General features: G+C 37.2%; 1 protein-coding gene across 6 annotated transcripts in view; it reads left to right on the forward strand.

The window, feature by feature from the left end:
- The window catches only part of WWP1 (WW domain containing E3 ubiquitin protein ligase 1), a 128,809-nt gene that overhangs the window by 12,841 nt on the left and 88,122 nt on the right, over positions 1-27,846 (forward strand). For 3 of the 6 annotated variants that reach the window (XM_037802833.1, XM_037802839.1, XM_037802836.1), the window contains exons 2-3: positions 9,530-9,625; positions 20,217-20,307. In XM_037802833.1, coding sequence (XP_037658761.1) covers positions 20,238-20,307 — 70 coding nt within the window. In that variant the 5' untranslated portion in view covers positions 9,530-9,625; positions 20,217-20,237. Of the gene's footprint in view, positions 1-4,933; positions 9,626-12,055; positions 12,792-20,216; positions 20,308-27,846 lie in introns of those variants that run through there. The other 3 variants (XM_037802835.1, XM_037802838.1, XM_037802837.1) reach the window with 3 other exon arrangements.

Consider the following 27,846-nt stretch of genomic DNA (forward strand, 5'->3'; position numbering starts at 1 on the left):
CATTGTTTCCATGGGAAAATTTGTACTGTTCTAAGCAGTCTTTTCCTCAAATTTCTGGAATCCAATTGATGTATAATTTGAGGATAAGTATACTACTTCTGAATTATTTTAAATATTTGGTTAGGTCTGGAGAGTGTCCAGGTTTCATGAGCTTTTTCTTGTATATATATATATTTGCTCTCTTGGGTATTTAATAAGTTCGGTTAGCATTTTAGTAACATATCTTTTATTTTTCTATTAAATTCTTATTTTGGGCTGTGGAGATGAAATGATGTTGGTTAAGTAGTCATGGACACTTAAGCATAGACAAAGTTTCTCTTGGAATTCAGAATTAGCAGGGCAAAGATGGGAGAGAGCGGGTATAGGTGGCTGGTGGTTGCATCTATGTAGGATTTTCTTTATAACATTTTAGTTTCAGAACCTAACCACCCTACCTATTCTGCAGAATTCATGTTTTATTAATTAACAGTCTTCATTTAACATACATATATTTTTGTATATGTATGTATAAAAATATATGTATGTATAAAAATATATGTATACCATATATTTTCGTAATTCCAGCCCCTAGCACTGAGTTAGGGGCTGGAATTACAAAAATGAGTTGTAATAAAGAAATTTATGGCATAATGGGGGAGATAGAGTAATAAACATGATTAAAGTGCTATGAAGACATAGCAACTAGTCAAAAATTAGGAGAGCTGCCACTTGAGCTGTTATCAAGGATGGTTAGAAGTTAGGTAGATGAGAGGTGGGAATAACATGTTGGAAGCCATTGGTCTGCAAATCTGTGTGTTAGAATCACCTAGGGTCCCCAGTGTAGCCTATTCCATGGTGATTCTGATAAACAACCAGGTTGCAGAAAATTGGTAATGAATTAGAAGTATATGAACAGTGAGCTTTGAAAAAAAGCTTTTCTGGAGAATACTAATCCTCTTATTTTCTCTAACTGAACTTTGGTGAATGGAGGTGAGAGTATGTATATACTTGATGGATTTGATGGACTGGAAATAGTTTGATAGTATCTGCAGTGTGCCCTTTCTCTTCGGGAACCATGCCTTAAGCAGCCTTAACCATTTATGCCATTGTTTCCAAACATGAGCTAGTAAGATGGGTTGGGAAAAATTTCAGTCATCTCTGGGGATTGGTGGCACTGCACAGCTGGGCCCGTGTCTCTGCTCTGTCTGTCTCTACCTCTTTCAGCAGTCATTCTAAACCTTATTTCTTGTCTCAGATTCCTTACCTAGTCACATCCGTGTTGAAAAGGAATTTTGTCTATTTTGACGGTTGTATTCCCATTGCTTCAAAGAATGCCTCTGGTTTACTGAGGAAATTGGAGCTGTTAGGCAAAATCTCCTTAACTTCCCTTCCAGACACTTTCAGAGGTACCTGCATTTACACCCATTGTTTCTCTCATTGATCACAGCAGAACTGTTTCTGTCCATAACTCTGTTTTGTAAATTCTAAACCAGTCCTGCCTGCTCAGGGAACTTGCTTTAGTAATCATTTTCTCTTCTGTGACTTCACCACCTTGCTGCCTTCAGGAACAAACCTATATACACTTCCCTTAAGCCTTTATCTTCTTTTTTCCTTTATGGTCAAATGTCTGAAAAGGTTTCTGACTGTTCTTTTACTTCTTATGTCACTGGCTTCTGGTCCTGACTTAAAAATTGTTCTTGCTCAGGCCCCTGGTAACTTCCATATTGTCCAGTGAACAATTTTAATTTTTTCTTCTCTTTTTACTGATCTTATTGGGGCATTTGGTGGGTTTGGCCACTATTTCCTCCTTTTTGAAATACTTTCTCAAAGTTTTTCTTCTGGTTTTTCTCCTTCTTATGCATGGTCTTTTTCTACTGTTCAGCCCTTCAGTATGAGTGTGCCCCAGAGTTCTGTCATATACAGTAGCCCTTTTTGGGTGACTTCATGTGCTTCAGCAGAGTGCCTATCACAACAGGTTAGCTTTCAGTTTACTCCTGAACTCTGCTTGTGGGATGTCTTGCATATCTTGAGGAAACCCCAGCATATATCTCTTTACTGTGCTCTTTCTAGCAGTCAGTAATTATTTATTGGAAGCCTTGCCCCAGCCAGGCCCACTCTGGTTCTGGTAATAGATGGTGAGTTAAGAGTTCTTGCCCTCAAGGAACTTTCCTTGGCAAGGAAGATGGGGATGGAATTTAAAGAATAATAATTGAGATTTGCTAGGAAAGGCAAAATAGGGCAAGGTAGTAGAGTTGGAGGAGCAAGGATTATGCTTTGCTTAGGGTGATTGAGGAACTCTATCTGAAGAGATTAAATTTGAGGTGAGCCTGGAGAAGGCAGCCAAAGACTATCAGATGGAGCAGAGAATGCAGATGTCCTGAGGCAGCACAGAGTAACCTGATTGAAGGATGGCAAGAATGCCAGTGAGGATAGCACACTGTTCAAGGGGGAAAGGGGAGGGATAGAAGTCAGAGAGGCAAAAGTGACAGGTCATGCAAGGTCATGTAGGAGTATGTATTTATTCTGGTTAAAATGAGAGGGAATATTGGAGTGTGAAACAGAATTGTGATATTCTTTCTTTTGAAAAGATCACTCTTGTTAGCTGGAGGATAGGTAATGGGATGGGAGCATGGAGAACATTTAGGAAACTGCTTTTAAATTTCAGGTAAGAAATGATGGTGCTTGGAGATAACATTTGTAGTGGTGGAGATAGTGAGAAGTAATTGATTAAGGGATACCAAGAAATTGGATAACTGTTTACTGGATAGCACCACTTGTATGTGTCTCATATGCATCAAACAACATATCTCAAAGGAAATTCATCATTTTTCCCCAAAGTATGCTTTTTATAAAAATGATTGTCCTATCTTGATACTGGTACTATCTTTCTTCTCTTTGGCCCAACTAGATCTGGGAGCAACCCTAAACTTTTCCCTTTCTTTTATCCCTGCATCTCCCTAGTCCACAAATTTTTGTAGATTCTGCTCCGTAATATCTTTGCTCCTTACTCTGTTCCCCCGTATTTTAGGCCACTCCCTGCCTATCCCACTTTCAGGCCACTTCCTGCCTTTTCCACTTTCAGGTTTCCCTCACAATACTGCCAGAGCAATTTTTCTAAAATATGTGTTCATTCCATACTGTAAATTCAGTGGCTCTCTATTGCTTTCTTAGTATTCTTCATGATACAGCTTCTTTCAACCTTGATAGGTTCATCTTTTGCATTTCTCTCCTTACACCCTTGCCTGCCTGTATCTGTCACCTCGCTCTTCTTAAGCACAGAATATCTTGAAAGTACTTTTTTCCTTTCATCTCTGCTACTCCCAAATAGGAGTCCTCCACAACTCCATTCGTCTGTCACCAGCTCTCAGAATAGCTTCCTGATGGCTTCCTCACATCTTGCCACCAAATCCGATGAAGATGCTCCTCCTTTGTTCTTCTGTAGTATTCTTTGCATACCCCTATCGGTAAGCTTAAAACTCATGATTTACTTGTCCGTTTCGCTACTAAATTATAAACTCAGAAAGGGCTAAGAGCATATGTTATCTGATTTTTGTATTCCTGGGTGCTTAGCACATTATTTGATAACATGCCTGATATATTTATGCTGAATGACTTAATTCAGAAAACTTGCTAAAAGAAATGCCTGGTATCTAGTTTGGTTATTGATTGGTTGTTCTTGCCACATGGTAAACTGATTCTCTTTTACTGGAAAGATTCAATTAGAGGCTTGGGTCTGGATTTCATAGGGACAACATGGAGGCCCAGTAATTTACTGAGTGACTCAACTATTGTCTGTTGGTGCAGTGAGGCCCAGGAGAAAAGGGCTGTGAGGTGGCCATTATTGGCCATGGTGGTGGTGGGTGTTTCGGTAGAGGGCAGCAACCAATTACAGTGGTAGAGGAGTGAGGAGGAGGTGAGAAAGAGGGTTGGATAATTCTTTAAGGAGCTACTTGGCCAAAGGATTCTGCCCCCCCCCCCCGCCTTTTTTGGTTACTTTTGGTTTTCTTTTGTTTTGGAATGGGCCCCAAATCTGTTAGGTGACCAAAGAAGGCAGGATATAAATTGGAGGGGCAGGGAGGGGTTACCTTAGGAGGTAAAAGTGACATAGGTGTTCAATTATTTTGAAAAGTAGGTGGGGTCATTTTCAGAGACTTAATATAGGACAGGAGTGTGTATAGTATATTTTTATAGAAATTTCCATCAGGAGTTACTTAAAATAAAAGATGTAAAATTCGTTAAATCTTAAAAGGGTAACCTCAGTATTGAGAATTAACTGATAAAATCACTTCGATTTAGCAGGATCTAGTATATTTTCCTATAAGTACTTTATTTAATTTTCATTTGTTGCCTTTCATATTTACTCTTATTTTTCTCATGTTATGTTCCTAATAATGTAGCATTTGCATAACATTTTATAATTCACAAAGTGTTTTACATGATATTAATCTTACCTCTAAGGCATCTGCAACTTAGGGAGGTTGTCACTTGGCCAGACTTCTTGTTAATTTATTTATTAATTAAGCACTTACTATGTGCCAGGCGGTTTTCTCAGTGTTTTGTCAATATTCACTCATTTAATACTCATGATAACCATATAAGGTGGGTACTGTTACCATTCCCATTTTTTTTTTAATCCAGTTTTATTGAAATATATTCACAAACCATACAGTCATCCATGGTATACAGTCAACTGTTCACAGTATGATCATATAGTTATGCGTTCATCACCACAATCTATTTCTGAACATTTTCCTTACATCAGAAAGAATCAGAATAAGAATAAAATATTAAAGTGAAAAGAGAATACCCAAACCATCCCCCCATCCCACCCTATTTGTCATTTAGTTTTTACTCCCATTTTTCTACTGATTTTTTTTCAATTTTTTAACTTTGTTTATCAAAAAATTAAAAACAAACAGGCAAACAACAACCAAAAAAACCCCACAACATTTCAAACAAAGCACCATTCCCATTTTATAGATGTAAAAACTGAACACAAGGAGGTAAAGGAGCTTGCCAGAAGTCAAGCAGTCAAGTGGTAACTGGGATTTGAACCCAGGAAGTCTGACAGCAAAATTTGCTCTTAGTGATTATGCTGCCTCTTAGTAAGTATAGGAGCAGAAATTCAAATCCAAATTCAATTTAGACTGTGCTAAGTGATAATTTCCTATTTTCAGTATTTTGTTAGTCTTACTCCCTCACTCCTATATTTGAAGTAATTGGACCATCAAGCAGATTTTGAAACTCTTTTATAAAGGAACATTTAATTGTTAGAGTTTTGACTTGGGTTTCTTTTAACTTATAACATTACTAGATGTTTAGACCTTTACATTAAGTTTGCCCTAAGTGGAATTTCTTTAGAAATTGCTAACCTCTCACTTGGAAAAGAGCAACACCAGCATTTCTCAGCTCAGAATAGAAGTATCTTTGGTATTTGATCTTCTGAACTGGCTTACACTTTGGTGTGTCATGGTTCCTGCTAGCTTAGCCTCTAGTTTTTTATCCAAAGTCTATTATTATGTCTTGCTTTTTCTTGAAGGAATCTGCATTCTGTATAGATAAGAAGACCTTTCAAATTTTATTGACTTAAAGTTGTATGAAACACATTTTGTTTGAAAGGGTGGGAGTTAATTTTGCTTTGGGCAGATTATTGTAACTATTTCTCATTAATTGGGGCAAACACCCTGATATAAAAAGCAAATTAAGCTGCTTTGATTATTGTATTAGTCAGGGTTCTCCAGGAAAATAGAACCGACAGGCAATACATATGTATATTATGTAAATATTATGAGTTTTATTATAGGAATTGACTCGGGCATCTGTAGGGATCACCATTTTTATTTGTCCTTTGTATCGTGGATTTTGCAAGTGCTTTGAAGTCGCTGGACTAACACAGTTTAAAAGTGTTCTTTTTCATTCATTGACACACTTAGAAATTATCAGGAGGGTGATATTTCTGTATTTTACATTTAAGAGGATGGATTGGTGATATTTATAGGGAAAGCTCAGTGTGGGCAGGAAAACTTGATAAGAAATCAGCTAGTTTCTTTCCCAAACAGTTAAAAAGTGTACATTAGATCTCAGCACCAAGTTTATTTGAAGGTAGAGGGAAAGGCACAATTGTTGGAGAGGGGTGAGGCAAGATCTTTGGGAGAAAAGCCCTGTGGGACAGAGAATAGATATTTAAAATAATGTTAATATTGCATTGTTAAAATTGGAAACAATTTTACTTAACCTATTTCCCTGAAATAAGGTATGTGAAAATTTGAAAATGCTGCAATATGTGCAAACATAAAGTAGTGATGCTATTACCACAGGGTACTACTAGGTAGAAGGAAGGCTGGAGGGTTATTCAGCACATTGCTGTAGGTTCATCTTGGGAACACAAGCTCAGGCACAACAAAGACTTTCAGTAAATGACTGCTTTATTACTTACACAGCACAAAGGGTGCCAAAGAGCAGGGGAGGAGATCCTGTAATGGCTGGTCCCTCTGGCAGACCAAGTGCTCCGGTCTGGGTCCGTGGGTATCAGCTCGGCACAACCTCTTTGAGTAGGAGAGGAGGGATGCCTGTGCTGCCCAAGGGGAAGGGGGCCCTGCTGCTGAGCAGAAAGCAAATAACAAGCAACCTTTGTGCAGAATTCCCAGTCTGATAAGCAGCTGGACCTGCTTGTTTCCAGGGTCCAGTTCAGGCCATTCCGTTAGACCTAAGGTCTCCCTCTAGGCTGCGAAATGGAAACATACTGAACTATCTGCACACAAAGAAGAGGAGGGGTGTAGGTGAGGCCTCGGAGATGTGCTGGGAAATGGCTGCTGAGTGTTGGTGACTTCCCCAGCAAGGGATTGGAGTCCCTGAGTTGAGTGGACTATGCCATTGGGTAACTCGATGGTAGAGATATTGGAAGGTTATGAGCAGAGTAGGGCCCTTCAAGTCGAGGTTGGGGTCATCAATGCTAGTGATTGGAATTGAGATTGTTAAGATACAAGGCCAGTGAGTTGTTGGCATAGATGCCAAAGCTCTGGAGTGGGGATGATGGCGTGGGATGGGAAGAATAGTTATGAGGTTGATCAGGAAGTTGGAAATGCCTTTGGATCATTAGGTAACAGCATTGGTGATGGTTTGGAGAGATTGGTAAAAGTAAAGGATTCTGAAGGCTCAAAGACACTGGATATTGAGGAGAAAGCTTCTTACTCCCACTTAGTTCCCATTTCCCAGCCTGGAGTCCCAGTGATGTGATAGTGATAGTGAGGCCTGGTCATGGTTAGCCCCTAAAGAATTGATTTTTCATTTCTGGATATTTGTCATGCGGAATTGAAAAATCTAACATAATTATGCTTTATAAATACAGGATTCCAACAGAAAAATTTCTTTGGCATACATCAAAAAAGGAATCTAGGCAGTTAGAGCCATTACATTGTCTACCAAGGTAACCATATATCCCAGCTTGCCCAGAACTGAGGGGTTTCTCCAGATAGTCCCTGGGTAAACCTGGACGAGTTAGTCACCCTATTGTTTCCTGTTCCATTTCATAAGTTATGTTGAAACGATCAACAATATCTTTTTAAAATTAACTTTAAAGTAATGTTTCTAGATGATTTAAAATTAAATCTCATATTTTATAATTTATGTTTTTATGAAATAACTTATTTTCTGCTTTAGAGTTGCTGAATCTTGGATAATTTAGGGGGAGGGAGACATAGTTAACCCATTTCTCATTATCTTTGCCACATTCTTAAATTTTGTGCTCTTGATACAATAGCTTTACCTAAATGTGGGCTTTCTAACCTCCCAGGTTCCACATTCATTAAATGTTTTTTGATTAGACTTTTCTAGCCTCTATCTTGTTACTGAGTTGTTTCTGTATTTTAATACAGGCAGAAATGTGACAGTATTTTTCTGGCCTAGTACACAAAATGAATCAGATGTTCTCTTTTTTTTTAAAAAGTTTGCTTCTGACTTAAGAATGACTTCTTGAATAAGGCAATTAATATATCTTTAACCTTAGAGGACTGGAAATGTAGCTTATATCTACATTCAGGACTTGCCTCTTTTATTTGCAATTGAATAATAATGAACCTTTATACAACCCTGTGGTATTTTTAAGGGTTTGAACTGGACTTAATCAATTTAGATATAACTAGCCATATCCCCTGGGCATAGATTATGACCTTTAACACTTGAATGAATAACCAGATTTTCCATTAAAGTTTAATATTCAGACTTTGCTTTTCTCTTTTGACACAAGGACTTTGTAAATTCCTGAACCCGAAATAATCATACAGTTCTTCCCTGTTCTTACACCATGGGGACTAGAGACAGCTGGAGAAAAGTCATACCACCATGCAGATTGTCACTGATGGTTTGTGATAAGCACCCATATCTGATTATTACTGCTCAGCAGTAGCTGGAAATAGTTAGAAACTGTCTCTGATTTTTACTCAGTGTTTATTCCAGAATGTCTCCTTCATTAAACAAGCCCATCCTCTCCCTCGAATTTTATACCACCTATATAAATTGTGACTCCAAAATATTTCTTCTCCATAGACGTTTTTATGAGCTGTATACTTCTGTATCTGTCTATTAAATGTTTCCACCTGGATATTAACAGGTTTTTATGAACAACATGTCCAAATGAAACTTTTCCTTTTATTATAAACTTCCCTTCTCCCACAATAAGAACAGTAAGTAGTCTTTACTTAGTGATTACTTTCTGCCATACACTTCAAGTGCTAAGCATTTTACATGTATTATCTCATTTAATCTTCTTATGACCTGCAGTAGATGCCTTTGTTCTTCGTATTCTACTGATATAGAAAATGAGCCATGGAGAAGTTTACTTGGTCACATAGGGCTTAAGTAGTAGAATTGGAGATGAAATCCAGCTAGTCTGACTCTGGAGTCAGCGCTTGAAAGCTGTGCAGTATCGTCTCCCCAAATTTTCTCTCCTTCTTCTACTCTCTAACCTGTTTATGACAGCACCATCATCTACCCAGGTAGTAAAGGGGAAATTTTAGTTGTTCAGATTCCTTTCTCTTTCTAACCCTCGGTTGTCCCATAATCATCTGGTCAAAGATCTGGTACATAACAGTTTTTTCATTTCCACTATCAGTGCCCAGTTTGGATAAACTTACTATCTTAAATCTAATCTCTCTGTTGCCAAAATTATTTTTCCAAAATGCAAGTCTCATTACTAATAAAATTTTAAACTAATGTGGATGGTATATATAGAACCTTATATAAACTACTGTGTAAGGTCCTGTGCAATTTAGACTCTGCCTTGTTTGCCAGTTAAAGCCTCACTTTACACTATCCTTATTTTCCATTGTCCAGCCATACCAGCAGTTCTCTGAATGCTCCATTCCTTCTCTTGTGGGTGATGCTTGTAGAATCGCACTTCAAGATGCAATTTACTTAAAGGTTTTCTTCTCTGTGACCTCTTTGCCGATCTCTATTGCATTAACTACTTTCACTTGTGTGCCCAGATACTCTGCTCTACATTTTACATCTGTTTTAGAAACTGTCAGGCTGAACGCTGTTTATTTGTTTACAGGTTTGTCTCCTCAGTAGACTATGAGCTCCTTGAAAGAAGGAAAAGTGTCTTACTCATCTTTGTATCTCCAGTGTCTAGCACAGTTCCTGGTACATAGTAAGTGATTGTTCATTTTTTTTTAACTAAGACTGTCTTTAACAGTCAAACTCCATACATGTTAATAGTAAATTATATATACACATGTAGACCTAGTAATATGTGATCATGAGAAATATTACTATAGCCTTTTTACCTTTCTGAGGCTCAGTTTCCTCATCTGTAAGATGAGACTAGTACTTCTCTATTTCATACAGTGTTATTTTTAAGTGCCGCACTTAATATGTTATTAAATGAAGTGTGAGGACTGATTGTATGTTGAAATTCATAATTTTTTGTGTTCATCTTCCCTTTTAAGGCAAGATGGTGCCAATTTTGAACCATGTTTGTCACTTTTTGCAGTTCAGATTAGCAGTTACTGATTACTGGAGGCATGCATTCTTAAGTGTAAAGTTTATTATCTGAAAATGTCTTAATGCCTTCCATGTTTCCCAGAGAGAGTTTTGATGATTAAATTAGTGTGAATTGAATCAGCCCTTTGTAGATGCTTATTCTACATTCTTCTGTGCTTGCATTGTTGTTACTGAGAATTTTGCTATCATTTTATTCTCTTCCTTTGTATGTAATCTCTTTTCTCTCCAGCTGCCTTTAACACAGGTCTCTTTGCTTTGGAGTTTCATTGCTGTGTGTCTTTAAGTGAATTTCTTTATACATATCCTGCCTCTTTATATATATTTTTCTTATCATTGTGGATAAATGTCTTTCATTGGTTCTAGAAAATTAAATCATTTTTCTCTCCCAATATCACCATCCTCTTTCTCTATTTTCTGTTACTATTTGTAGAAAATGCATTTCAGATCTCTCACTTTATCTCATATCTCTTAACTTCTCTTTGGTATCTTCTATCTGTTTATTTCAGTGCTACTTCTAAATAATTTTTTTCAGATTTATATTCAGGTTTACTGGTTCTTAAGTTCTTTTTAAACTAATTTTAAATCGTTCGGTTATTGTACATTTTAATCTTAAAAGTTCTGTCTGGTGAAATAATATATGTAGATACCCTGCCCTGAAGGAAGTGGAACATAACTTCCCACTTCTTAAGTGTGAGCTTTGCATAGTGACTTTCCAAAGAGTACAGTATGGAAGCATGAAAAAGTACCTTTCCAGTGACAAAATCTGATAAATGCTACCTCAGCCAGGAAGGTGATCATCAACAATGATGTCATGTTGATAGTATGTGATGAGAATAGCACTCTTTCTCCCCCAAACCCACAACCCCTAATAATTGAAAAAGCATCAAATTCTAGTTGAGGAGCATTTAAAAAAATATGTAACCAGTACTCCTCAAAGCTGTTAAGGACGTCAAAAGCAAGGAAAGTCAGAACAGCCAAGAGGAACGTCAGGAGTCATGACAAGCTAAATATACTGTGAAATCCTGGAACAGAAAAAGGACATTAGGTAAAAACTAAAGAAATCTGAATAAAGTTTGGACTTTGGTTAATAATAATGTATATGTATATAATTAATTTTATTAATTGTGAAAAAGGCAAATGTAAGATATTAATAATAGGGGGAACTGGGTGTGGGGTTTATGAGAACTCTGCTATCTTCACAATTTTTTCTATAAACCTGAAACTATTCTAAAATTAAAAGTTTACTTAAAAAAATTGGTTCTTTTGCAAACATGCAAAACTTTTCATAGTCTTTTCTTGCTTGATCATGTTTTATTTCATCTTTTATTGCTAGAACTAATTTGTAAAAGTTTGTATTTGGTAACCATAATATTTAAAGTTGGAGGTTGGAAACTATTGCTTTTTTGTTTTTGCTGACTCTCACTTGTGGAGGCTTATTTTCTTGTAAATTTGATTTCCTAAGTTATGGACTCATATGTAGTTGCTCTTAATCTTGGCGAAATCCCACTGGCCTAAATTTGAGTTCCTGAGAGCATAGATATATGCTTCTGCTGCATGTAATAGATCACTACTGACTTGGGCTCCGCTTAATTCTCCCTCATCTTGCAGCAGGCTCAGTTCTTTGTCTCTTGATCCCAGTGTTACTATCTGCATGTGCATCCAAGGCAACACTCTGACTTTTTTTTGCTCACTACTCACCATTGCCTTGTTATTTCAACTCACTTTTTTTAAAATTTCAGTCTTATTGAGATATATTCAATATCATACAGTCATCTGTGGTGTACAATCAATTGTTCACAGTACCATCATATAGTTGTGCATTCATCACCCCAATCTATTTTTGAACATTTTCCTTACACCAGAAGGAATCAGAATAAGAATAAAAAATAAAAATAAAAATAAAAAAGAACACCCAAATCATCTCCCCAATCCCTCCCTATTTTTCATTTCATTTTTGACCCCATTTATCTACTCATCCATCCATATACTGGATAAAGGGAGTGCGATCCACAAGGTTTTCACTATCACACCATCACCCCTTGTAATCTACATTGTTATACAGCCGTCTTTAAGAGTCAAGGCTACTGGGTTGGAGTTTAGTTGTTTCAGGTATTTACTTCTAGCTATTCCAATATGTTAAAACCTAAAATGTGTTATCTATATAGTGCGTAAGAATGCCCACCAGAGTGGGTTGCTATTGTTATATGGTAGGAACAGGCTTGAAAATTTCCATACTTCCCGAGAACACAACAGTACCTGAAAAGTACATTTGTTTTAATTTATCCAGAATCTGTTTGCATTAAAGAAGGAGGGCCTTTCAAAATATCTAATAGACCAGTTATTACAACTAGAAATTGAAAACCTTCCATTTCCACTGATTTTCTTTAGTGTCCATTGATTATCTAAGGGTCCCGTTTTCATTGGTTTTCTCATATGAACATGACAGCTGATGTACCCTTAGATGGATGTAACCCTTGAGCCTGTTTGTCATCTGTAGAACGAGCACATTGGCCTGAATGGGGTCTCAGAATCTGTGAATTTACCAACTCGAATTAATCAGTTCGTAAACTTACTGCATTGTAGCTCCCATGCTTATTACTCTACTAAAACTAAAAGTTATTAGCCACCTTCTAAATGGGAAATCCAGTAGTCATTTTATCATTCTTTGTCTTTTTTGATGCCCTCAGCAACCTTGGATCCCATTGAGCAAACTCTTCTTAATAAAACTCTAGCACTTAGAAGGCTGTTTTAGTCATTGCTGCAGGAGATGATGGACTTGCCCTTTGGAGGCAGCAGCAGAACTGGAAGGAGATGTACGTACTAAGAGTGTGACCTCAGACCTGCAGTTTAACTTATTGGCTTACTTTCAATAATAAAAAATGTACTTGAGGAGAACCTAAGATGGCGGCTAGGTGAGACAGGGCAAAAAAAAACACCTCTGTGAAAGATACTAGATAAAGACCAGAAGGTGACCCAGAATACCGGTTTCAGTGATGCGCCAGCTGGACAAGGTCTGCTAGAACCACAGGGGCTGTGCACTTGGTGAAACCAGAAGTCTGCATTCTGAAACGGTTGAATAAGCCAGCCAAAAGACCCACAGCCACGCTGCGATGTGGGGAAGCTGGGTGTTGGCGTTTGGAGACGGACTGGTTCTTTTAAAGAAAAAAAAAAAGAGGAAAAAACCCAGGAGTGGCTGCAGTTGTGATGGTGGGAACTGCGCGGTGAAGCACGGCAGGAGCGGGCTGAGCCAACCTCTCAGTGTCTGGCGTAGAGGATAGCCCGCTGCAGATTCCCTCAGGGCCAGGGGAGCAGAGGGGAGAGCCAAAAGGAGAAAGAAACCCCACTGCTTGCAGCTGGCTCCTCGGCTGGCTGGTGACACTCCTGCCCGGGGCAGTGCCCACAGCCCAGAGCTGCGCCAGTTGTCCCGGAGCTGGGAAGGAGGAACTGTGTGAAAAGGGGGGGTGAGATGCCCCATTCAGCCATCTTTGCATCAGGCTGAGAGCGCCCCTGCACTGCCCGGCGGCCCAGTACTTCCCTTGAGGGACGGCATGCACTTGTGACGTGGCACAGCCTTCCCTCAGCAGAGGTCCTGGAAGATCACAGCTGAGAAGGGGGTCCCACTTGGAAAACCCAGGGATGCTACGTCAATGCCGGTGGTCTGTGGGTCAGCAACAGAGAAAATCTGGGGCAAAACGGAAATGAAGGCTTAGACTCTTGCAACAGCCTTGAATCTCCAGGAACACCTGGGAGGTTTGAGTATTAAAGCTGCCCTGCCTCCCTAACCACCCAGACACACGCCCCACATTCAGGGCGGACAGCTTCAACAACAGACCCAAACTGAGTTCACCAAGTGAACCCCACAAGAATCATTTCCCCACACACCACAAAGACAAAGTTGAGGAAAAGTGACTTGAGGGGTATAGGTGACTCGCAGATACCGTCTGCTGGTTAGTTAGAGAAAGTGTACGCCACCAACTTGTATTTCTGAAAAATTATTGTTTTTTTTACAACGTGAAAGAACCCTATCAAGCAAAGCAAATGCCGAGAGACCAAAAACAACAGAAACTCTTAATGCATATGATAAAACCAGATGATACGGAGAACCAAATCCCAAATACCCAGATCAGAATATCGGAAGAGACACAGTACTTGGCACAATTAATCAAAGAACTACAATTGAGGTACAAAAACATGGCAAAGGATGTAAAGGACATGAAGAAGACCATGGCACAGGATATAAGGGACGTAAAGACCCTAGAAGAGCATAAAGAAGAAATTGCAAGAGTAAATAAAAAAATAAAAGATCTTATGGAAACAAAAGAACCTGTTGGCCAAATTAAAAAGACTCTGGATACTCATAATACAAGATTAGACGAAGTTGAACGATGAATCGGTGTCCTAAAAGTCCACAGAACAGAAAATGAAAGCACCAAAGAAGAATGGGGAAAAAAATCTAAATGGATCTCAGGGATATGATAGATAAAATAAAACGTCCAAATTTAAGACTCATTGGTGTCCCAGAAGGGGAAGAGAAGGGTAAAGGTCTAGAAAGAGTATTCAAAGAAATTGTTGGGGAAAACTTCCCAAACCTTCTACACAATATAAATACACAAAGCATAAATGCCCAGCAAACTCCAAATAGAATAAATCCAAATAAACCCACTCCAAGCCATATTCTGATCAGACTGTCAAATACTAAAGAGAAGGAGCAAGTTCAGAAAGCAGCAAGAGAAAAGCAATTCACCACATACAAAGGAAACAACATAAGACTGAGTTGTGACTACTCAGCGGCCACCGTGAAGGTGAGAAGGCAGTGGCATGACATACTTAAAATTCTGAGAGAAAAATTTCCAACCAAGAATACTTGATCCAGCAAAACTGTCCTTCAAATTTGAGGGAGAGCTTAAATTTTTCACAGACAGACAAAGCTGAGAGACTTGACCAGTAAAAGACCTGCCCTACTTCAGATACTAAAGGGAGCCCTACCGACAGAGAAACAAAGAAAGTAAAAAGAGATATAGAGAATTTTAACAGACATATATAGAACCTTACATCCCAAATCACCAGGACACTCATTTTTCTCTACTGATCACAGATCTTTCTCCAGAATGGACCATATGCTGAGACATAAAACAAGCCTCAATAAATTAAAAAAAAAAAAATTGAATATATTCAAAGCACATTCTCTGACCACAGTGGAATACAAATAGAAGTCAATAATTTTTGAATTGTAACTCCACTATTTACTTCCTACATGATATAAAATACACAAACTCTAATGACAAATCAGTGGTTTTGAACTCAAATGTAAAATATGTAATTTTTGACAAGAACTATCTAAAGGTGGGGGAATGGAGGAGTATGGGAACATAGTTTATGTGTCCTATTGAAATTAAGTTGGTATCAAAGAAAAACAAGATTTTTATGGATTTAAGAGGTTAATTTTAAGCCCCACAGTAAACACAAAGAAATTATCAGAGAATATGACCATAGAGATGAAAAGTAGAGTATGGGTTAAGAGAAATGGGGGAAGGGGCAATGGTGAGTTAAGAAATGAGTGTAGGGTTGCTGTTTGAGGTGAAGGAAAATTCCTAGTAATGGATGGTGGGAAGAAGATAGCATTACAACATTCTAAATGTGATTAATCCCACTAATGGAATGCTAGGGAGGGGGTGGAATGGGAAGATTTAGGCTTTATATGTTTCCACAATTGAGGAAAAAAAAAAAAAAGAAAGACAGCCTAAATAGATGACAATTGAATGCCAAGGATGATCCTGGATGGGATCTGAAGATGGAGGACAGGAGACTCAAAGGGATACAGTTGAGACATAAGGAAAAAAAAAAAAGGAAATACAGAATGTAAGCTTTGTATCAATGTTGAATCTCTTTTACTACTTAGCTGCGTTTAATGGGATTGCATAAAAGAATATTCTTGTTCATGGGAATTGTGTATGTGAATTATATTGTTTGTTCAAGGATGTGTGCAGCCTGCTCTCATATGGTTAGAAGACAGAGCAATAGGTGATGGATGATAGATAGGGAGGGAGGGAAGGAAAGAAATAGCAGTGTGACAGCATGTTAAAGTTGGTGGAGTGGGGTATCGGGGGAAGGGGGTCAGGGTATGCTGGAGTTCTGTGTATGGGTTTTGTATTGTTTTTGCAACTGTTCCTATAGCTTTGAATTTATTTCAAAAAAAAAAAAACTATCCTCTTGGTTTCTGCAGTACACCTCTTCCATATTTTCTTTTCTTCTTTGAGTACTTTTAAAACTAATTCTATTCTTGGCTCCTCTTCTGTCCATCAGTTATACAGCTGTGTTTCTAAGGGCTCTGGCACTCTCTTCTCAAGCTGTTACTTGCCTTTCCTGATAACATTCCTTTTAACGTCTTCAACTACCACTGTATGTGAGTGAAAATGTTAAATCTGGTTATAAGTGGATGGAAAGGAAATCTGGCTTCCACTTCTGGTTTTCTCACGTAGACACGATCGTTGATGTGTCCTCAGTTAGAGATAATCTTTCGTCTGTTTTCTCATATGCAGAATGAAAGCATTGGTCAAAATGAAGTCTTAGCACCTCTGAATATATATTAACCAGAATCAGTTAATCAAATAGTGAACAACTGTTTATCTTGTCTGTCTTTTTCTCTATCTATATCCAACTACAGACAAGTAGATTATATAATAATTTTTAGGGTTTTAGGTCCCTGAATTTGGGGGGAAGCTCTAAATGGATCATAGAAAAGACTGTGAACCGGGAAGAACAAGGTAAACATTAATATTTCTCAGTCTTGCCCAGAATGTTCTGGTTTACCTTTAGTAAGTTAAGGGTGTATAGAAATTGAGCTTTGCAATATATAGCATGCAGAAGAAAGGTGAAGTAATTTGCTCTGTCTTTTAAAAAAATAAAAATTTGGGGGCAGAGCAGAACTTGAAAAATTATCTATAAAAAGAAACATGGAAAATTTATTGGGGATGTGACAACCAATGCAATATGTAAAGCTGGACTGGACACTATATTTTAAAAATTTAAGAGAATAGTTTTATTCTTAGGAAATATATATTAAAGTTTTAAGGTATAAGGCAGTAGCCTACTGCTAGGTTGTTCAGATAAATGTGTATATAGATATATATGGAGAGGAAATAATAAAAGAAATGTGGCAAAATCTTAAAAATGGTGAATCTGGGTAAAGGTTATAAAGGCATCTTTCTCCTACTCTTGTAACTTGTATTTGAAATTGTTTTAAAATAATAAGCTTTTAAAAATATTTAAAGCATTTTCATCCCCCCTACCCCCAAAAAAAAGAATTTGACTAGGGAAATGAGGGTGGCCTACACCAGCCCAAGATTATGTCGTTATAAAGCTACAATAATTTGGTACCAAAAAAGGAAATCAGATAGATGGAATAGAAGAGACTCTGAATTGGAACCATATGCATATAAATTTGAATTAATGATAAGACTTGACTATTGAAATCTGTTTAAAGAGTGCTTATTCATTGAATTGTGTTAGATCAAATTGAAAAGAAAAAAAACTGGATCCTTTCTTGTACTAGAATATATTCCAATGTGATCAAAGATTTAAACTTTAAACAATAGTAACTCTAGAAGAAAACATGTAATCACTTATTTTTGAGTGGAGGTGACCTTCTCTCCAAGTTAAAAATGCAGAAGCCATGAAAGGCAGGCTTTCGTTTACTACATACATTTCTTTCTTAATTTATATGGAAAAAACACCATTAACAAAGTTAAAATGCATATTACAAGTCAAGGGCTTATTTCATGGTCTACAAATCAGTGGGAAAATATTGATACCCCAAAAGAGAAAAGGATGAAGTATAAGAATCATTAGTCTATAGGAAAGGAAGTACATACTACCAATAGATTTGTTACAGATGCTAATTCTCATTCATAATTTAAAAAATGCAAATCAAAACAGTCATCTCATTTTATTTTATGCTTGAGTGGCAAAAATAAATTGTTCTCAAGCACATGGAATGTGAACCCTCAAACACTGTCAGTTGTGATGTAAGTTGGAGTGGCCTTTCTGGAATGCAGGTTGGCACTACTTAACCAAAATTACGAATACGTATACTCTTGATCCGATGGCATCACCAATAGGAATTTATCTGATGGAAATACTTACAAATGCTTACAAAAGTTTGCTAAAATACATGTTTAAGGATGTTTATTGCAGCATTGTTGGAGTCCATTAGGGAACTGGTAAAAATCAATTGTAATAAATCTGAGAGGGAGACAGAGAATGAGGTCGATCTGTGTTTGCTGATATGGAAAGATCTCCATGGTGGATTTTTAAGAAAAAAAGTGAGGTACAGGTCAGTGTGTACAGTATGTTCCCTTTTGTTTCCATTTAAAAATAAAGCTGCAGGAAAACCCAGAGTTTACCTTACAGAGAAGAACATGACAGGGAAATGATGGGAAGGGCTTTTATCTTTTATTTTCTATTATCTTTTCTTACATTTATTATTTTATTTTTTAATGTGAGAAAGATCTGAGGATGAGGTTATGGCAAATTTAATGTTTCCTTATTATTTTATATACGTGTATACACAATTATACATGTATTACTTGACGTAAAAGATTCAGTCTCAAGAGATTTGTTATTCAGACTTTATGGATAAACTAAATGCCACACAATACATTTTTATGTTGTTAAACAATATCTTTCACATTAAAGAGAACTAGCAATGATTAAATATTTTAATTTTCCCTCTGTGTATTTTGCCCATTGCTGCAGATTCTCTGCAAGCATGCATCTTGGTTCATTTCATTCCATTTTTATCATTAGTAAGGAAGAAAATGACAAATTTTTAAATTTGTATTCCTTCTTCCCCTTTAGATAAACACCATATTTCCATGCAGAGGATAGCTAGTTTTACATATGCTATCACCATGAATGTCCAAGTTTGGAATTTTTCTGGACTATTGTCTTTTAATTTTTGCGTTTTGAAGTAATTGTAGACTTAACAAAAAAGTTGTAAAATGAATGCAGAGTGCCCCTGCCGCAGGTTGCAGCAGCTCGGGTGGCAGAGGCCAGCAGCTGGGCTTCGTGAGCAGCCCAGGAGGAGGTCGGTAAGGCTATCAGCTAAGCTTGTTCCTGCAAAGGTGGAAACAAAGCCAAAAAGGCAGTGGGAAAGGATAAGTCTTCAGACTGAAAAGTGTAACCGAAAGAGGAGCAAAGGGAAAACAAGCTGAAATGGCTAACCAAGAAACTAAAGAAGATTTACCTGCAGAAAATGGAGAAACTAAAAATGAAGAGAATCCAGCCTCTGATGAAGCAGGAGAGAAAGAAGCCAAGTCTGGTTTATCTTGTATACCATGTCTTATTAGTGTTTCCTGTTTCTCCCTTCTTACACAATCCAAAGGAATATTTTTATCAACTATTTTGTAAATGCAAGTTTTTTAGTAGCTCTAGAAGAAACATTTTTAAGGAGATTGAAATCCCACCTCATCCCATTTTTTTAAGTGTAAATGCTTTTTTTAAAGAAGAGATATCATTTGCTGGTTATTTATTTTTTGGTACAACCAGGAATAGTGGGATATTGAATTATGGGAGACTTTGACTATCTTGGTTGTCAACTTAACATTCCATAGGGTGGGGGGGGGGGTGGCAGTTTTTATACCCTATAATACAATGCATACTGAATAATGATTTGGAGTCACAGTCTTGTATTTAATATGTCTTGAACACTTTAAATTACTTCTATTCCCATGTTTTTTAGTAGAATATCTTCTTAAAACTGCTCCCTGATATTGGCTTTCCCTGTCAGAACTGTGTGTACTCTGTAACATCCTTGGTTGTGGTCGTCCAGTTTTCCTAATAACTTTGTTATATGTTGTGAAAGATTGGAAATGTGAATATGTAGTGTGTATGATATTAAATTATGAATTCGTGGTACTTACGATGTAATAGCTTGTCAACATTTGAAGATACTGGTACTTGATATCCTCTTAGGGAAAACTTGCCTTCAAATTTTAAGCTGGAAAGTCACTGGAATATGACAAGTAAATCAATACATGACCCTAGACTCTTAGTGTCACCATTTATTTTGTTGCTCAAATTGTCTGAGATGTGATTAAGTGGCCATATTCTTTTAATGGAAGTGTGTAATGCTTATAAGAACTAAGTTTTAGGGTGTAGTTTCTTAGTTGATTCAATTTTAATAATATTGAAAATTGCAGTCTTTTGTTTAACACATGCATAAATTAACTTTTTTCTAGGTTTAAGCTGAATTTTGTGACATGGCCACTGCTTCACCAAGGTCTGAAACTAGTAATAACCACAGTGGAAGGTTACAGTTACAGGTAACTGGTAAGTTGTTATTTTCATAATAATTTAAAATAGTGGTTCTCTGATGGTGCTTTCTTTGTAATACTTATTTGAGCAGACCTACGCCACAAGTATTTTTTCGTTTAGATTCATACTATGGTGTATTTGTTGCAACAAATCCCAGATGTAGACATCCTCTAAAAGTATTTTATGTATTCAGTCAATATTTATTGAGCCCATGCCAGGTGCAGAGAATATAGATCCTCTTTGGAGGTAGAAGAATTTGGGAATTGTAATATATATCATTGAATTGGTCGTTAAGTGATTAGTAGGGTAGAGAAGGATGCTGAAGGCTTTCTTCTTTCATTCATTTATCCATTCATTCAGTTGTTGGTGAGATACTTACTAAGTGGGATTATATTTAAGAAAACACAGGATCCTAGTTCTCCAGGAATTTACTGTGTAGTGATGAAACAGACCTGCTTTGTATGGTCAGTTACCACAGTGTTACCATTAACTGGATGCCATGAGAACTTAGAGGAGGGTGTTCTAGGTTTGCTTGGGATTGGGAGTGGCCTGTGGACACAGGAGAATTGAGTAAGAGAAGGACTAACGGGGAATAACACTTTTAGTAGGAGGAAACAGTTTTGCAGGAGGAATTGGAGTTCATCTCATATTAGATTGGCTGCATGGAGAGAATGACATCAGCAAAAGCATGAAAGACCTTAGTGGGTTTAGGGAACGTCAGATAGTTAATTTACCGAGTGTAGTACAATTCAAGGAGTGGTCCTTGAACCAGGAGTTTTTCTTTTGGGAATTTATCTTGTATAAGACTGGCAGTGGAGTACTAGACAGAGTGAAATAAATGAGGCAGATCTATGTGTACTGATAGGCTCCAAGCTCTAAGGTAAGTTAAGTGAAAAAGCAAGGTGCGGAATAGTGTGTATAGTATGCTTCCATGTGGATGTTAAGAAAGGAGGGCTGTGTATATGTGGCTTTGTGCTTAGAATGCTAGAAATACTATTTGTCTTTGCAAGGGGTGGAACTGGGGGTTAGGAGTAAGAAGGAGACTTCATAAGAAGGAGACTTAGGAGACTAAGAAGGAGAATTTCCATGGTACTCTAATTACTGAGTTCCTTTATTGTTTCTGTGTGTCTTCACTGGACAGGGCTAGAGAATGTTTATTGTTTTAGAAAGAGAAAACATTCTGAATTCATGTTGATATTTCCAATTCTGTAGTCTCTAAATATAATTTTCCACTCCAAGAGAAAAAAAAGATATTTTTACTTAATTTGATTTTATATTGGTATCGTTTTTCTCTTATCTGCAAAGTCTTGATTCTAGATGGCATTAACATAATTATTTGTTTTATGTTAATATGCACACACATGCATATAGAATAGTTTGAAAATAACATTGAAATTACCAAAGACAACAGGCCCTCTCAGTGCAGTTTGGTATGTCTTTGTGCCTTTTCCCTATTTAGGGTGTATAGTTAGAATACAATGTTTCGAAGTAACTTAAAATAATTCTTGGACAGAAGATGATGGTGGCATAGAGAGGAATGGAAGCTAGTTAGTCCCCTAGAATAACTAATAAACAACCAGGAACAACTAGTAAATAATCTGGAATAACTGCTGGGGGACAAACATGACTGTTCACACATCATACACCAACTTGGATTGGGAGGAATGCCCGAGATTGCAGCATAAAATCTGTAAGTAAAAACTGCGGACCTGTGCCTAGAGCCCCCTCCCCCCATGGTAGCCCAAGCTTCAAAGCCTCACTGTGCTAGAGAGGAACACTCTCTGATCAAGTGAATATACCTCAGTCCAGCTCCAACTGGGGCTTTAATTAACACATATTGACTGTTCAATACAAGCTACAAATCCCCAACAAGCAAAGGCTTTTGGTGAAGACTGACCTGGAGAGCTGGAGGACTTCCCTGGGAGAGAGGGGGATCCCAGAAAACCAGGTGCTATCTCTGGCCGATGGGTGAAACCGAGGGTGGCCGCAGATTGGCCCTGAAGGGGGGCTTTCTGTCCCTTTTTTGGCTCAGTGGAGAAAGCCTTAGCCATTTTCAGTTCCCAGCGCTCTGACTCAGACAAGACTGGAGATAGCAGAGTCAGAGAGACTATTCAAATGCAAATGATATCTCCCTAGGGGGTATATCTTCCCTAAGAGGAAAGAGGTAGTACCAAGTTCTACTACCTGCCTTCCATTCAGAACCAGACCCCAGAGCCTGGGGGAAAACAGCCATGGGCCACACATCCTTACACCAGTCTGGAATTACAAGCTGACAGGTGCCACCTGCTGGGCAGAAAAGCACAGTGGCTTGAGGCCTCACAGCGTACCTCAGTCTTCTAAAACACAACCTCAGGGAGACCTGATACTGAATATTTCCCTCTTCTGAGATCTGAGCCCATTCTGGTCTGGGAAAACCTGATTGGGGTAACAAAGGAAACCAGATACCTAGACACCAGAAAACTGTAACCTACAGTAAACAAATGAAGTTATGGCCTTGTCAAAGGAATAAACTTACACTTCAACTGAGATACAGGAATTGAAACAACTAATGTTAAATCAATTCAAAAAGTTCAGGGACGATATGGCAAAAGAGATGAAGTGTATGATGAAAACACTGGGCATACATAAGGTAGAAATCGAAAGTTCGAAAAAAAACAACTGGCAGAATCTATGGAAATGAAAGGCACAACACAAGAGATGAAAGACACAATGGAAAATGCAACAGCAGATCTCAAGAGGCAGAAGAAAACACTCAGGAACTGGAGAACGAGGCAACTAAAAGCCTATACACAAAAGAACAGATAGAGAAAAGAATGGAAGAATATGAGCAATGTCTCTGGGAACTTAAGGACAACACAAAATGCAGGAATGTGCGTGTCATTGGTGTCCCAGAAGGGGAAGAGGAAGGAAAAGGGGCAGAAGCAATAGTAGAGGAAATAATCAATGAAAATTTCCCATCCCTTATGAAAGACATAAAATTATGAATCCAAGAGCGCAGCGTACCCCAAACAGAATAGATCTGAATAGGCCTACACAAAAGACTCTTAATAGTGGGATTATCAAACGTTAAAGATAGAGAATCCTGAAAGCAGCAAGAGAAAAGTGATCCACCACATACAAAGGAAGCTTGATAAGACTATGTGCAGATTTCTCAACAGAAACCATGGAGGCAAGAAGGAAGTGGGGTGATATATTTAAGATACTGAAAGAGAAAAACCACCAACCAAGAATTCTATATCTGGCAAAACTGTCCTTCAGATATGAGGGAGAGCTTAAAATATTCTCTGACAAACAGACAATGAAAGAGTTTGTGAACAAGATACCTGCTCTACAGGAAACACCAAAGGAAGCACTGTAGACAGAAAGGAAAAGGCAGGAGTGAGAGATCTGGAAAACAATTTTGGGAGATAGTAACATAGCAATGTAAGTACACTGAACAAAGATGACTGTGAGTATGGTTGAAAGAGGAAGGTTAGGACCATGTGGGGCACCAGAACAAAGAGGAAAGATAAAAGACTGGGATTATATAACTCAGTGAAACCTAGGGTGCTCAATGATTGTGATAAAAGGTACAAATATGTTTTTACATGAGGCAGAACAAATGAATGTCAGCATTGCAAGGTGTTAAAAATAGGGTGGGATTGGGGGGAAAATATAATCAGTGCAAACTAGAGACTGTAATTAACAGAAACACTGTATTATGCTTCCTTTCTTATAACAAAGGCAATATACCAAAGCTAAATGCATATGTTGGGGGGGGAACATAGGGAAAGGGTATGGGACTCGTGGCATTGGTGATGTTGTCTGACTCTTTATTCTACTATGGTTTAATGCTATCTTTCCTTTCGTTACTTTCTAGCTGTCACGTTTTTTATTTTGTTTTTTTCTCTCTCTTTCTTTTTTCTTTTTCTTTTGTCTCTCTGCCTTCTTGGACTCTTCCTTTGTGGAAGAAATGGAGATGTCCTTATATAGATAGTGGTGATGGTGCTGAATACATAAATATGTGACTATACAGGGAACCAATGAGTGTTTACTTCGGACGGAATGTATGGTGTGTGAACAAAACCATCTTAAGGAAATGGGTTGATGAAGAAATCTTGAGGGCACCATATTGAGTGAAATAAGACAGACGCATAAAAACAAATATTGCAGGGTATCACTGATATGAACATATTACAATATGTAAACTCATAGACATGAAAGATAAGTTACCAGGATATAGAACTAGTCTTAAGAATGGGGAGCAGTTGCTTATTATGAGCAGAATGTTCAACTAGGGTGAACTTAAATGTTTGGAAATGGACAGAGGTGATGGTAGCACGTTGTGAGAATAACTAACAGTGCTGAATGGTGTGTGAAGGTGGTGGAAAGAGGAAGCTCAGAGTCACATATGTCACCAGAAGGAAAGCTAGACATTAAAAGATGGGAGTGTATAAAACAGTGAATCTTGTGGTGGACAATGTCCATGATTGTCAAATATTAGGAATCTCTGTTATGAACTAGAACAAATGTATGACACTATAACTAGAAGTTAATAATAGAGGGTCATATAGGAGAAAACCTATTGCAAACTGTATACTATAGATAGTATTTTAACATTCTTTCAACAGTAACACATGTACTATACCAAAACTATGAATCAGTAATGGAGGGTGGGTAGTTAGGAATATGGGAGGATTTGAGTTTCCTTTTTTGGTCTTTATTTCTTTTCTGGAGTAATGAACTTATTCTAAAAATTGAAAAAAAATTAATTGTATTGATGAATGCACAGCTGTATGATGGTACCGGGGGCAATTTGATTGTATACTTTGGATCTTTAGATAATTGTATGGTATGTGAACAATTTCAATTTTAAAAAAAGCAGAGCAATGAATGAAAAAGCAGTGCTCACATGCAAAACAATCCTCTGTGTAAGATGAGTGCATAAAAACATGGATTGGGACAATCGAGTTTCTGTGAAGAAGGGAGAGATGGGAATGCAGGAGGGGAAAAGAATCTGGGATGGTGTGTAAAGTGGATTCCAGTTATGTCAATGATGTTTGCTTTCCTTTGCTTAAAACAATCTGATACATGCTCATTCTGGGAGTGGGGGCGGAGAAACTGGTATGTTATGATGTTTTATGAAGCTTTTCTCTAAACTTATATACATTTTCTTTAATTAAAAAAAAGTGAAATGGATATCTAGAATAATCTGCCAGATACGTCAAGTTTAAAATGCAAGGGCCAGAAGAACATGTGAAATAATTCCTTTAAAAAATGTTTAAAAAATAATAATAATTCTGCATCTGGTTATGCCACCAACTTGATAATCAGGTTCATTGTTTTCAGTTATTTATTTTTAATTTAATTTTTTTTTGTAACCATGTAAAATATTTATATGGTTCCAGGGTCAAAACTGTAAGTCAGGGTACATTTAGAGAGCACTACCCTGTCCCATTACTGTCCCTACTCTCCCTTTTCTCCCTTGCCCTATAGGTAAACATTTTTATTAGTTTTGGTTTATCCTCCTAGTCTTTCTTTTTAAAAATATAAGCAAATATATGTACAATGTATGTATTCATCTTTCTCCCTGTATCCTCTCAAGTTTTACATACTTTTCTGCAACTTAACTGTGTTTCACTGAATCCATAATGCTCTGGAATTTGCTCCATAGCAGGATGTTCTCTTTACCTTTTTATTGCTGCAAAGATACTATATTGAACAGATATGCCGAAGTTAATTCTACCAGTCTCCTGTGATGGACAGTAGAGTTCCTCTCTTGCTATTACAAATAGTGCTGCAGTAAGTCACTTCATGCAAATGTCATTTCTTATTTTTGTTTGGGTATCATTAGGATAAAATTCTCTAATGAGATTATTGGGCCAGAGTTAACACATGTAATTTTGCTAATTATTGCCAGATTTCTTTCCATAGGGTTTGTATCATTCTGTATTAGCACCATCTATTTTGAGAGTACCTTTTTCCCCACAGCTGCACCAAAATATGTTAGCAAGCATTGGATTTTTGACATTTAGATCGATGGGAAGTGATGTCGTTAGTGTCATTTTAACTAGCATTTCTCTTATTATGAGTCAGGTTGAACCATGTTTAAGGTACATTTGTATTTCTCTTTCTGTGAATTATAGGTATGTATATTTTCAAACAATTCCCCCAGATACTTCTGATGTGTACTCATTTATGAACCACTGATTAAATTCCTAGTAATTTGCTATTTTGCTCTCCATAAAGCCACATTTTTGGCTTAGAGTTACTTCTGTAGGAATTGTGGCTACAATGTCTGAGATGTAATTTTACTCCTGGTCTTGACCTGTGTCAAGGTCAATAGATCTTATCTGAAGTAACAAGAACCTGATCTGGCTGATTTGAGCTGAAAAGGAACTTAACTGAAAAGCTGTGAGGTAGCCCATAGAATCACCAGAAGTCTAGAGGACCAGTTGGAAGGTGGATATGGATCAGAGGAGTTTTAAGTAGCCAAGATATTGCCACAATAATATTTATCATTTTGAGCATCAGTTACCGTTCTTTATAAGAGGGTGATGTTCTTGGAAATACTAATCATGGACCTGTGCTAAATGGCACCAGATTTTAGTGCTCTTCTTTTCTTTTGTTCCTTGCCTTTGCTGATTTCTCATTTTATTGATCTAATTTTTAAAAATACAAAGTACCTTAAAATCTACTGTTTTGATTTTGTGATACCTCTTGGAATAAATATTACTGCTCTTCTTTCACCAATGAGGAAACAGACGCAGAGGGATTAATGCCTTTTGTTAATAATAGGACACCATCCAACACTTAGAACTCATTCCAAGTTGTTGCTTCTTTTATTAGATAAGTGACCTCTATATTGATTTTTCTTTTGTTTTTAAAGTCATTAAATAGTACCATCTTCAAGGCCTTTCCACTATTTCAGTCTAGTAGTTCACAGTCTTTAAACGGAGGTACTCTGCTTTAAGCCAAATTAGGAACATTACTAACTTACTTATTAGCTTATTCTTATTTTTCTTATTTCTGTTCTTAACACATAGCTTTTTTGCAACAGCAAATAAGAATATTGTGCATGGAAAGCAGGAAAACTCAAGCAGAAAACTATCCATTGTAATATAGTAATAATACTATGGTATAGCATGTACATAAGCATAATAGCATATATAAAGATATTATCTTTAATATTTAGATTTCAGACATTGTACAGGATAGGCTAAGAAACATAAAATGTGCAAGATTTATAAAAAAGATAAGACTTGAGATTGAAAGACTAACCTAAGGTTATTATATACATATTTATCGCCTCTTCTGGTGCCTTGTAGTTTCATTTTTTTTTAATTAAAAATTTTGAAGTTATGTGGATCTTAATGTATGAGTGGTGTTACTTATGGATTTAACTTTATTCTTTTTGAATGCTTCATCATCATTTATGGAACAATCCATCTTTTCTCAATGAATTGAAATACCACTATTATCACATTCTACCACCTTGTTTTTACCTCATGGTTAGACTGTTTTGATTATTTTAATTATTTTCAGTTTGTAGTTCTTTTAAAAAACATATCGGGG

This window comes from Choloepus didactylus, chromosome 14 (genome assembly GCF_015220235.1).
Source record: "Choloepus didactylus isolate mChoDid1 chromosome 14, mChoDid1.pri, whole genome shotgun sequence".
In the NCBI taxonomy this organism is placed as follows: Eukaryota; Metazoa; Chordata; class Mammalia; order Pilosa; family Megalonychidae; genus Choloepus; species Choloepus didactylus.